The sequence below is a fragment of the Pseudochaenichthys georgianus genome, chromosome 4 (assembly GCF_902827115.2).
Source record: "Pseudochaenichthys georgianus chromosome 4, fPseGeo1.2, whole genome shotgun sequence".
NCBI lineage: Eukaryota > Metazoa > Chordata > Actinopteri > Perciformes > Channichthyidae > Pseudochaenichthys > Pseudochaenichthys georgianus.
Window position 1 is genome coordinate 4,204,281 of NC_047506.1, and position 13,295 is coordinate 4,217,575.

Below are 13,295 nucleotides of genomic sequence, written 5' to 3' on the forward strand. Positions count from 1 at the left end.
CTCCATTCGCTTTCACCCACGAACGATTGTATGATTTTATGGAAATGGGAATGGACTTTTGAATGATGCTTGCTGGGTAATAGTTTCAACCGGTTTAGTATCAGCGCTCTCATGCTGTTAATACAAGTCCTTCATCACCGTTTTCATCGATACATCAAGAAGTGTTCATTATTTTCTCCTCTAAATGCTCCCTATGTTCTCTCTTAGAGTTCTAGATACATACAAAACAAACTCAACATTAAATATATATAACACTTACTTACAAAATGCTCAAAGTAGTCACAGTTATAATTAGTTAAAACCCCACCAAGGCTTAATTAAAACAATGTCGTGTGAATTTTGTTTCATTTGTAAACCATTGAATGTGCCATTCCTTATTTGAAATGTAGTAGTAAGGATGAGCAATATGAAGAAAATATTATATACATATTTTTGACCGAATATCTGAATATCAATATTGTGACTGTATGGTTGACAATTTATGCTTTCACAAAATAGTTTAATTTAATTTTAAATGATTAATAAAGTATTTTGATTGAATGATATTGTATACTTTATGTACAGTACTGTATTGAAATGTATACATTATTTCCTTTCTCCAAATATCCTCTCTTAGAGTACAAATACATAATAACCATTACCTTTAGCCCGCATGGTTTTTTCAGGCTCTGCACTTTCCCTCCTCACCTCATACCTCAAAGACCATACCTACAGGGTAACTTGGAGAAGGTCCGAGTCCGACCCTTGTCAATTAACTACAGGGGTCCCTCAGGGCTCTGTTCTTGGTCCCCTCCTCTTCTCCCTGTACACAAACTCGCTCGGATCTGTCATTAGCCCGCATGGTTTTTCATACCACTGCTACGCTGACGACACCCAATTAATTCTGTCCTTTCCCTGCTCAGAGACCCAGGTCGTTGCACGCATCTCTGCTTGTCTAGCTGACATCTCTCAGTGGATGTCCGCTCATCACCTCAAGCTCAACCTTGACAAGACTGAACTGCTTTTCCTTCCGGGAAAAGATTGTCCCACTCTTGACCTAACAATCAACATCGGCACCTCTGTTGTTTCCCCGACTCAGACTGCAAGGAATCTGGGTGTGACCCTAGATAACAAACTGTCCTTCACTGCAAACATCGCTGCTACAACCCGCTGCTGCAGATACACGCTTTACAACATCAGGAGGATGCGTCCCCAACTGACCCAGAAAACAACTGTAACTCCCTCCTGGCTGGTCTAAATGCATGTGCCATCCGACCTCTGCAGCTCATCCAGAATGCAGCGGCTCGTCTGGTCTTCAACCTTCCAAAATGTTCCCACAGCACGCCGCTCCTCCGCTCACTTCACTGGCTTACAGTAACTGCTAGAATCCACTTCAAGACACTGGTACCTGCGTACCATGCTGTGAATGCACTGTGAGGGGGACCCAAGTTCCCATCAGCAAAAACACGTGGGTTTGCTATCCTGGCTCCAAAATGGTGGAATGAGCTCCCCATTGACATCAGGACAGCAGAAAGCTTACACACCTTCCGGCGCAGACTGAAAACTCATCTCTTTCGACTCCACTTCGAGCGATAGAATTACTAACAAAGAACTGCTAACAAAGCACTTATATACTAACAAAGGACTGGCTTATCTATAGCCAGTTGAGTAGCACTTGAAATGTTTGATGAAAATGAAACCTGATGTACTTATATGATTCTCCTTTCTTCAAGTTTGTATCTTGTTGGTCGAATGCACTTATTGTAAGTCGCTTTGGATAAAAGCATCAGCTAAATGCAATGTAATGTAATAATAAACCATCAGACATTGGCTAAAAACTAGTCACAGAGTCAATTCAAACTAATTTAGCTGAGTTTGAATTGAATAATTCATCATTGGGTTTCCCCAAATGGATCCATAGTGTTGTTAGAAGGCTGCTTTGGATAATGGGATGTCTTTACGTGGCCTAATTGTGGCTTTGAAGCTGCCCTCTGGATAACCCGCTTGTTATCAAATGCGGTTCCTGTCTTACTGGGAACCCCTCCACGGATGCCAAGACTGACTGAGTCCCATTCTGCAGCGTCGGATTAATGTTCGGTTCAAGTTCAAAGGCAGAGCCACCCTGGATAAACTCATTATAAAAAACTGCAGCCAAAACACGGCAGGGCCAGACTGCTGCACACAGATACTTCACTTTTATTGATTTGATGGGATCTTTGGCTGGTAGTGAATGTGAGCACACTGCAGTTTTTCCAGATATCACTACACAATGTGACGGTCCTGCTTTCATGCACATTTCCTTTTGACTTTCTGTTGTTTGTAGCAGTTCTTATTTGGGTGGCAGCTGCCCAGTTCTTACTGAACGTCGATACATTGGTGCAGTGATGATGTATAGTATGTAGGCCGATCGGGAAGTTAGCATCTCAAACAAAATCAACAAAATATTGGAATATTCCGCAAATTAAGCTCTGTGGAAATGGTACTTACATGTTTTATTCAGCATAAATCACATATTGGCACCAACTTTTAAGATCAATTTATCCATAAATGCAATCGCCAGAAGGAAAAAGCAAATGTAATGCTATCAAGGAACTACATTACTGTTGCACGAATTCCCTTCACCACCGCTAAGCTAAATGCAGCTAATGTTCGGCAGGATGACGTTTAGTCGTTTCATTTTCCCATTCCTTCATTTTTGTTTTATGAAACAAAGAAGCTCCATACATTCACACGTGGGGCATTTACTTATGTATTTCCTTGATGTAATGTATTCAGCTTGTGTTAACCACAGACTTTATTTCAGGCCATTAACCGAAAAAAACAAACAACAAAACAATGATCTCGAGACAAGCGAACAGATAGTGCCGAGATGCTAACTCATGTCCAGGTTTAAGGACTCATTCCTGTCCCGCTCTGTTCCAAACTAATTTTATTTTTGCTGCAATGGAAGATAAATCACTTCCTGTATGGCAAGTGTTTACAGATGGTCAGAATAGAAACATGTCAAAGCGGAGTGAAATCAATAATAGCTGTAAGGATTATATTACAAATTGATTTGTTGATAAACACAATAATTAACGGCAACTATTCTCATAATAATCGATAGTGATTTTCAGGCAGAAATGGCTAATGATGGCTGATTATTGAAAATAACATTTTATTTTGCCAAATTGAGTTCAAAATCTTGAGAAGCATTTCCAAACAAACTGGTTACTTGAGAATGCCTCTTTTCATTGTATCACGTTTAACTGCATTAGTTTCAGTCTTTTCACTGTTATAGGTCACACAATGAAATGTTTGTATACACACATCTGGTGTGGGTTGGCATTTTACTGAAGCAAATACTTTATGCAAACAAAACCCAAAAAGCATACTTCCATTTTCTGGGTCTGATTTGTCATGTCGACTGCCAAACCAATTACTCATGAGTAATGTTACTTTTATGTTGCTCTTTGGTTGACGTTTCTCTGCAGGGACGTATGTGGGTTGACATGATGATGCATCGTAGAGTAGACAAACATCTGGATGCAATGCAGACCACTTCCTGAGGAGGTCTGAGTAATCACATCAGTCCATCAGAGCATCATAAGTGTGCTTACATCTGGATTCATATGCCATTACGTGTGATAGGACAGCTATCCAATCATCGGTGTCATATTTATGCAAGGTGTAAACTGGCTGATAATCACTGAGTAACTACTTTGTGTGTGTGTGCAACTGAACTGCCTGTGTGTCCACAAAGCTGTCATGAATTTGAATGTCGGAGCGTTTGTGTGTGTGCTTCTCGATTCATATCAGTTTGAGTCTTTGTGCATGACTGATTGCTTTGTCTGCCTGACCACAATTGAAAAGGGATCCATCTCTCTCCTCTTTGCTCCCTCCCTCCCCTTCCTCTGTGTGTCTCTATCTACTCAGTTCCACCTTAAGAGGAGCTTTAGCAGCCTGTCGTGTTTGTGTTGAAGCCAACAGGCACAATATATTATAGTCTAGGGCTTGCTGCTGAAAAGCCCGCTGGATCCTCCACTGACCTGCTGTTCTTTCCTGCTCTTCTCGCGTTTTTTTTCCACATTTAGATTAAAAACAAAGCCCTCCCTCTCTATCTCTCTTTTCTCCTCTCCCTCCTCTCTTCTTCTTTCCCTCTTTTCTGCGGCAGACTCAGTGTGTCAGAGAGAGAGAGGCTGAAGAGGAGGGAAACAGCAGAGACTATTTGCACGGAGCTGAGTGTGTGTTTATGTTTGTATGTCTCTCCATTGGTCGGCTGGGTGAAGGGGCACCAGGAGCAGAGGAAGAGGAGGAGGAGGAAGAAGAGGGAAGCCTGCCTGGATGAAATTCTCGGTGTCACTACGTGTGGACCTTGACTGATCCCAGGGTGAGGAAAAGGGAGAGAGACACTGAGGGGAGGTGGGGTGATTGAGACTTTCACTGTGAGAAGAAGGAGGAGGAGGAGGTAAAGTCTGGTGCTTCGTTTTATCATGACATTAGTGGGAGAACGAAGCGACGGATTGAGCGCTCTTCAGTTGTGTGTCAATAGGAATTCGCCCTAGAAAAGAAGAGGAGAAAAAACACAAGACTCTGGAAGTCGACTGCTGCCTTCAACCCAGCTAAGGAGCAGGACTTACAGAGAGAGTGTGTGTGTGTAACCGGTGGAGGGCAGAGCAGTGGAGGGCCAGGGGACGAACCTGGCCATCAAACGGACTGGCAGCCTCCCCTCTCCTGGGATCATGTACCCTCAGGGCAGGCATCCGGTAAGTACCTCCTTATGTCTCTTTCTCCATGTCAGTCTCACTCTTTTTCTGTCCGTCTGTCTGTCTCTCTCAACTCCAACCTTGTCAGTTGTGTCTCCCCCTGCCCTCTTCATTCTCTCTCTGCCCTCTCCATGCCTCCCTGCCTCTCTTATCTTGAGTTTTTCCTTCGTCTTACTTCCTCTTGTTTTTGCATTTTTTGTGCGTCTTTTTTTCCGCTTGTCCCTCTCTCTTGTTTAAATAAGGACTGCACTGTAACATGAGTAGTGAGACGTGAGGGGAGGGGGGTTGTTAGGGCTTAGAGATTCCCTGTTATACACACACACACACACACACACACACACACACACACACACACACACACACACACACACACACACACACACACACACACACACACACACACACACACACACACACACACACACACACACACCCTCTCTGTCAGCTGCACCCAGGTGCCTTTGAGATCTTGTTGATGGTTAGCCGTGTAGGTGGCACTTAACTTAATCTGCACTTCTCAGCGTGTGTGTGTGTGTGTGTGTGTGTGTGTGTGGGTGGGTGGTGTGTTTGTGTTCCTCTATTAGTGCTTTAGTTGGCTCTAGTGGTTGTTACGTACGTGACCCTGTTTGTGTGTAATATTTAATAGATCTGTGTATGTGTGAAAAATTGGTCAGTACAACTGTCAGCTATCCATTTGCTCATTTTGGTTGCTAAGGATACACTTGTGCACACACACACACACACACACACACACACACACACACACACACACACACACACACACACACACACACACACACACACACACACACACACACACACACACACACACACACACACACACACACACACACACACACACACAGGCTGATTAATTAAATGAATTTGCATTTCCTCTAAAACATTGACGTTGAAGCACTTCCTCTTTATTTCCTCTTCAAAGTCCCTTTCTCCTCCTTCAGTTTCCTCCTCAATCAGCGGTGAGAATTGGCCGTTAATTTACCTGCCAGGCTAAAATAAAGGTTCAAACAGACTAATAAAAAGCACAGAAGGATGAATGACAGCTTATGGCTCAGTCTGGCTTAGGCCATTCGTTTCACGGGGGCCCCGATCCGGTTGCTATAATCAGATTTGGTTGTCAGTGTCTTTGTATCTGCTACAAATGGGTCACTGGCCACTTTGCCTCTCAGCCAGCCAGCCAGCCCCTCACTCAGTCAGCCAGCAAGCCAGCCAGCCCCTCACTCAGTCAGCCAGCAAGCCAGCCAGCTAGCTATCACACAGAATTATGAATGACATTTTCACAAGAGGAAGTCATGAGGAATCAATTATATGTACAGAGAGAATGCTAATAAGTCAGCCGCTGGAAGGGGAGAGAGAAATTGAAGCTAAGAGAGAAGTGAAAAAACAAAGGGGAGACAGTGTAAGATGTAAGAGCCAAAAAAGAGAAAGAATTCTGTAAAAAGACAAGGCCGGGGGTTGGAAGAGAAATGGAAATGAATGAGAGATGCAAAGGAAGAAAAGAGCGTTAAGAATCCTCTGTTCTCTCCTTTAGAGGCGCATCAGAGCGCTTCCTGCTGCGATGCTCTGTGTTCGTGATAAAGTTCAATCGCGGATACAGCCAACTCCAACCGATCGATAGCCTCCTTCTCCTCCTCCGTTTCCCTCCCTCCTTCCTCTGCAGCTCTCCTCTGCCAGGGGAACTTTATTTCTGGTGTTGCCTTGAAATGTGATCTGCAGAGAGGTGTGAGGGTGAAAAGAACAGTGTGTGTGTGTGTGTGTGTTTACAGACTGTGTATGAGCATTTACATACATGTGTGTGTTCGTCCTCATACATGCAGAGCAGAGTAACTTGTAAAATATTCAGAGCATTTTTTTCTGCTGGCATGTAACTCTCCTTGCTGGTAAACAACGTCGTTATGGGGAAATGCGTCGCTAAGGTAACCGGTTAAAACAAAGTGGAGATGAGGTCTTAAAATGTACGGAAAGGGTCTTAAAAAAGGTCTTAAAAGGAATTACCTTTGACTTAAGGATTCCTGCGTACACCCTGAACAGTACATGCACACCTGGATATTGTTTAAAAGGCTAAATGAGCTGGTGCTGTTAAGATTGTTAACCTCAATCTTTCATTCATTAAATCTATGATGTACAATGCGCTATCAAATAGAAGCGCGAGAGTAACAACGTGATGTCACTATTTCACAGAAGTAAACAAAGGAGTCCAATGGAGACCTTCTTCATGCACAACACCTATATAACACACTACAGGAAAGGGAAGCCCCAAGATACATAACATGGCCCCTTTAAAGTTACAGTAACCCATGTGAGGGTGGTTTGCAGTTAATCTCTTTCAAAGATCTGATGGTACTGTGCAAACGCACGACTACACATCTGTCGTCTAACTTCCCCGTGAACAGGCTGGACTACGCAGCCTTGATATGTCCTTGTTGGAGTCAGTCAAAGATCACTTCCTGTCAGGAATAGACGGACAGAGCTGCCTTCATGTGCCTCTGGAAACGATGAGGAAGGTGTCTCAAGGCGGCTCGGGCTGCGATATTTTATCAGAGAAGAAGTCAGACTTTGTTCTCCTCGCGCTCCGGCAGGAAAAGGTTAACGCTGATGGCTGATTTGCCAGCCGAGCGGAGCCGTAATTGGTTCCACTGGATTTTTGTGGCAAACATTATCAGAGCTGTGAGAATGTGTAATGTGTGTGATTCCTTTTTATGTGTCCCTGTCTCTTTAGTGCTGTGTGTGTGGTTTTTGTGTTAACAATGTTTGCTGTTGGCTTAGATGTTTGTAAATGTGTGTGTACATCTCCTGTGTAAGGCTTTGTTTTATGTGTCTGCTTGTGCCCTTTAGTGCAAACTGTCTTTGTGTGTTAGTATATGTATGTCTTGGTGTGTGTGTAAGTGTTTGTATTTGTCCTTGTGTTCCCGTTAAAGGGCTTGTGTGTGTGTGTGAGCAGCTGTTAAAGTGTGTCTGTGTGTGTGTGTGTTTAGACCTGGGGGGAAGGGGAAAGGAGAGCAGGGTTTGTGTGCACTGTGTGCCAACAACAATAACAATAAATAATGTCCCAGTCCGACCTCGACGCTGCTGTGAATGTACGAGCCCCTGATTGGCTGCCACTCCCCGGCGAGGAAGAGAAAGAAAGATTTACTGCGTGTTGTCATGGTAAACAAAGATCTCTATAACTGCTACATCATTTCACACATATTAATTTAAGGGCTAACTTCACACACACCTCCTATCAAACATGGAGGTTTCTTTCTGCTTCACCCCTGGCATGTCGACAGGTCAAAGTTAAGCAGAATTAAAGTGTAAGGTGTAGCGAAGCCCAAATGTCCTCAGTCTATACACGATACATCTATTGATCATCTGTCCGTCCTGGGAGGGGGGTCCCACCTCTGATTCTTTGATTTTTATCCTTGTTATTATGGCAATATTAACACGTTTTTGTACGTGTGTTCACTTATGGTTCCCAAATATATATTGTTAAAAGATCGGCAATAACATTGTATTGATATGTTTAACTATAGTTTAGTCAGTCGGTCCTGTTCTGCTGTCTGCATGTGTTTCTCCCAGTTGCGTCATTGTTTTTTAATGCGCCATCGGCCTTGAGAAAGTGCGACTGTCTATGCCCTTGATCCTTGTTTCAAATATGCTGTTTTGGGTCCTCGAATTAGGCTGGGAGAATCCTTGAAGAATCCTTGAAAGTACTGTTTAAGAAGGTCTGGAAAACTCTGATCAAACAATCTTTTCTTAGCCCTAGAAGTTGGGATGGCGGAAGTCTCGAAGATCAAAGTTAGACGTCCTCAAAGCCAGCGATAAAGACCGATTTGAAAAGAGATTACACTGTGGATAAACAATCAAATCTGCTCTGATCATTTTAGTACATCATGCATGAGCACCATTCAATCTTCGTTGGGAATATATGGTGACAATCAAGCATCTGTTTAATTATTAGCAGGAGTGTGTGCGACCACGTGAAAAAAGAGAAGAAGAAATGAGAAGCGTGCCAAGTGTGTGCAGTACAATCTAAGTAGCTAGTGGAAAATTGTGTGTGTGTGTGTGTGTGTGTGTGTGTGTGTGTGTGTGTGTGTGTGTGTGTGTGTGTGTGTGTGTGTGTGTGTGTGTGTGTGTGTGTGTGTGTGTGTGTGTGTGTGTGTGTGTGTGTGTGTGTGTGTGTGTGTGTGTGTGTGTGTGTGTGTGTGTGTGAGAGACTGTGCAGGAGGAGGGCGTCCTTCTCCTTTGGCCACCAGTAGGGTAACACTTTATTTTTACTGCCAAGTAAACAAACTATTGCCAAATATGTGGCCACAGACGTCACATATGCTCCGTTAATGAGAGCAGAGTGTTTGGGTGCGTCTTAAAGTTGGATTTTGAAGTGTGTGTGTGTGTGTGTGTGTGTGTGTGTGTGTGTGTGTGTGTGTGTGAGATTTAATTTGTACATTCTGTAGTTGCAATGGCGGAGCTTTACAACTTATTACGTGTGTGTTGAATCCAAGTGCTTGGGTAAAGAGTTTCGACATGTAACTGTGCTTTAGTTGTTGGCATCTTGCTGTGTCCGGCTGTTTGTTTTCTGGAATGAAAGTCGTGCACGGTAAACGGCGCTGCAGATTGCTGTCACCTCCGACAGACGACATGCTCCCCTCTTTTCCCTTGTCATCTCCTTGTTTACTTTTCATTTCCTTCAGCATTGCAAAGGCAACCCCGGAAAATGGCAAAAAGTAAAGACAATGCAGCCGTAGTAAGACGACCTACAGAACACGGGAAGAATCGTACAAACAAACAACAACTTCTAGTCAGACATCAGCAGCCACCTAGATTACGTCTGCTCTGTGATTTAGAAAAAAGAGCCTGTTCTATCTGTGTTCTCCTCTTTGTCGTCAAAAGAAACGATCAGAGCGAGAGCTTGGATGGAGTCCAGAGACTCTTGTCGCTGCCAATCTTTCCCTGATTTGTAATCCACCGCTGGCTTAGCATTAGCTCACTAGCTCTCTGAATGACTGGCTAACTTGCTGACTGGTTCAATGACTGCCTTACTTTTGATTTACTGGTTGGCTGCTAATTTAATTGACTGTCAGACTGAATGACTGACCGACGGAGTGGCAAAGGTGTTCATTGGGTTTCAGCGCAACAGGAGGTGCCACTAGCTCTAAATGAGCTGCTTTTGTTGGGGGAAGTTGGCAGCCTCTCTCCGCCAGAAATTGGAAATCCTTTATTCGTCCCACAGTGGGGAAATGTACATTGTTACAGCAAAGGGGCAGTGAGGACAAAAGGCAAACACGTGATTGGTAGAGTCGAGGAATAACATATTAAGCATAGCGGGAAGCACACTTTAATCAAACCTGTGCACATCTATGGAACCCAAATCAGAAGCAGCATTATAAAAAGTAAGTAAGAGGTAGCTACAAAGGACACAATAAATACTGTCACAAGTAAAAAGTGCACATAGCACAGTCATCTCTTTAACAGCAGTGTAAGACTCTGAGGTAGTGGACAACAGTGGTACAGTGGACATTGGTTTGGTGGTCTTCTAAATTAGCACATAAATGCTAGTTTTTAGCAAAGAAGCCCTCTCAAATTAGGTGACAAACACTTTTCCAGTAGACAAGTGTGTGTGTGTGATAAGACGTGCACTGTCGGAGCTTAGCCCAACACTAAAGCTACGGAGGTGTTATAACCCAATGACCTGGCTGACACATTATACTGTGTGATTAAGATACCGCATGTTGTGCTTCGATGAAGAATTGGCTTGTCTCCGGATCCGATGTGCATCATCTAAATACAGTGAGTCCATATCCATCCATATTTCATTCGGTGACCGAACAAACAATTCTTGCAGTTCTTGCACACAAACTCGCGATACAGCGGTCAACAACCATATGCCCTTCCAGGGTCGAAAACAACCAAGCAGCTGTCATGACGCGCCCTAAATACCTGTGCCCTTGGCAATAAGACAGAGACAGTATTTTCCCTTTGGAGCACACAGTCACTATCTGTTTTAGTTTCTCTTTTAAACCAGTGTTGGGGATTGTTTGAACAGTGGATGGATACTTTTGACGAGTTTTCTGTAGTTTCAAATTAATATGTGTTTTGTGACGATCAGCGTGGTGGAATTAATCGTTCTGTAAAATCACTCTTGTGGCTTTGAGGAAAACATAACGAGGTATATTCCTGTTGATTTGAATTGACTTCATAACATTGCGCTTTAAAGGCCAAAAAGGTTGTCATGTTCACTGCAGAAAAATGTTGGAGACGATAAATCCTCTGCAGAGTCATTTGTCCGGGGAATGAATGCCAACTGTAACCTTTCCCATTAAAGACAAAAGCCAGATGTTAGTCAGTCTGTTGCCAAGTGGGAAAGAGGCTTGAGTCATCGTCGTCTGAGAAATTAAAGACAAAACTGTCAGAAAGAAATAGGGAAATCTTAAAAGTATAGTTGATATGCTAGCTCTTCTTCAGTGTGTCACCCACCCACAGCCCAACCCAAGGAGCTGCTTCTTCTGTTCGCTGCTGCTCACTTCAGCCGACAGACATGTACACAAGGGACGCTGGCACTCCTGTGCCACACTTGCTAGTTCTCATCTATTCATGTGCCTTTTTTCCTAAATATTTCACCAGCCAATTATTATTTAATGCGCTATCTGAATGTGTCTCTGCTTGTGTGAGCGAGAGACACGGGCAAAAGGAAGAACAAAGGGGCTAAGAAGGTGAAGTAAAGAACAAAAGAAGAGCAGAGGGAGGAACGAGGGCACACGAAAGAGAAATGTTTTGTTTGTGGGTGTTTTTGTTTCAATGAATGCTTCCATGCATAGGCTTGCCTGCTTATGCCGTGTGCATACTCATATGTTGGTCGGAGATTTGCCAGAGGGCTAAAGAGATGGACGGAGCAGATAAGCAGAGATGGAATCATATCTGTCCCAATGACTCCCAGACCTGCATCTGTTTCTCAGTCTCACTCATGCAGCTGCTTGAACAGAAGACACAAACAGACAGAGACAATGGGTGTTTCTCAATGTCGAGGAAGGCTGCTCCAGAGCCACTATTTCAAGGATGCTACGTCATCGAGTCCCGCCGAAGGACTGTTCCAATGTCCAGGATGCTTGGGATTCTACCGAGGCCGGCGTCCTTCGTTGCGGGAAATTTCGAGGCTGCACATGTGTATCCTCCGCGGTCTTAAAATCCCCACAATGCTTTGCGCACGGACCACTTTCCAAATCTTTGGTGGAAATGGCGCTCCATTTAAGGCGGGGCCTCGCATATGACGCACACCTGTTAGCCTGTTGCACCATTCTTCGTTTTCCGAGGCTAGGAAGGATTCTTGCATCGCTTCTGAAGGACCTGTCTCGGAGGGACATGTCCTACCAAGGAAGCGTCCTCGACATTGAGAAACACCCAGAACCAGACTGACCCAGAAATCAAACAGAAAGGGAGTGACTCAAATGAAGTAATGGAAGTCACTGAAAGAAGGCAGATTGTCGCAGCGACACTTTGAGGTGCTAATTGAAGCGAGGAGGTGACTTCTCAAGGTTACACATTTGACCTTTAGTAAGAAATGTGGGATAATCAAGTTGTAGCTTAAAAAGGATAGGGGAAATCATTTTACTTTTGTATCTATACTGCTGGTGGGATGTTTTTGACTTGAGCCCAACTGACGAAACAGTGTTGGTATTGACTTGTAGTCACATGATCCCGAGTCCTTTGCAGTTTTGGTTGATCCTGTTTTAAAGAGGCGTTAATTGAACTGCATTTATTTTATTTGTATATTGCGTTTTGGAGACTGACGTGCATGAAGCTTGGAGGTTGAGTTACATGTGGACAGCATGAGTTTTAGCTAGGTGTGCCTAATAAAACAAAAATTGAGAAAATATTGGCTGATAATTAACCATAATTATACATTTGTATTAAATATTTGAAGTAATTTAGAAACAGTCTGACGATAAAATAGTGACACTACCAAGTTGAAAATCTTGGTTAATTCTTTAGCATTTTATGGATCCTCAACAATGTTTTAAAACTTTGTGTAGGAGGGAAATGCAAATATTGTATATTTAGTTATGACTAATGGCTCCACGGATTAGTAGATTGACAGAACAAGTAATATTTGTGCAAAAAGGCTGAAAAAGCACTTTTCAGACTTTCAGATGCGGAGATTTCCAGCTTTTCGCTACTTTATTGGACGTTGGACTAGAAACTTGGATGGACATGGAAATTATTCGTAGCCGTTGGATGCTTTAACATAATGTCTCCTAATCTACAATACATCTATGGTAGTCATAGCGATCATCTGAAGTGTCGTTTCAAGTTATCATATCAATGGTTCTCTATATAATGATTTACTTTATACTGCTAGTCGTGCAATAAAACCCAGACAGACACTGGCAGACAGGTGATGTTACAGCCACCTCCATCCTGTTATGTGATACAGCTCAATGGGCTTCACGTGCCCCTCCTCTCCTCGCCCCCCCACTCCCACCATAGATAATCCCTCCTAATTCTCTGCTTGCCCGTGCCAGCTTGCCCAAATTGTGATTGACTGCCGTCCCACACGGTGTATATTTGCGTGTGTGT

General features: G+C 43.5%; 1 protein-coding gene across 1 annotated transcript in view; it reads left to right on the plus strand.

The window, feature by feature from the left end:
* Positions 1 to 3,969: 3,969 nt before the first annotated feature.
* The window catches only part of tle2b (TLE family member 2, transcriptional corepressor b), a 101,507-nt gene continuing 92,181 nt past the window's right edge, over positions 3,970 to 13,295 (plus strand). Inside the window, exon 1 of the mRNA XM_034081237.2 lies at positions 3,970 to 4,724. Within this exon, the coding sequence (XP_033937128.1) occupies positions 4,701 to 4,724 (24 nt within the window). The 5' untranslated portion in view covers positions 3,970 to 4,700. The remainder of the gene's footprint in view (positions 4,725 to 13,295) is intronic.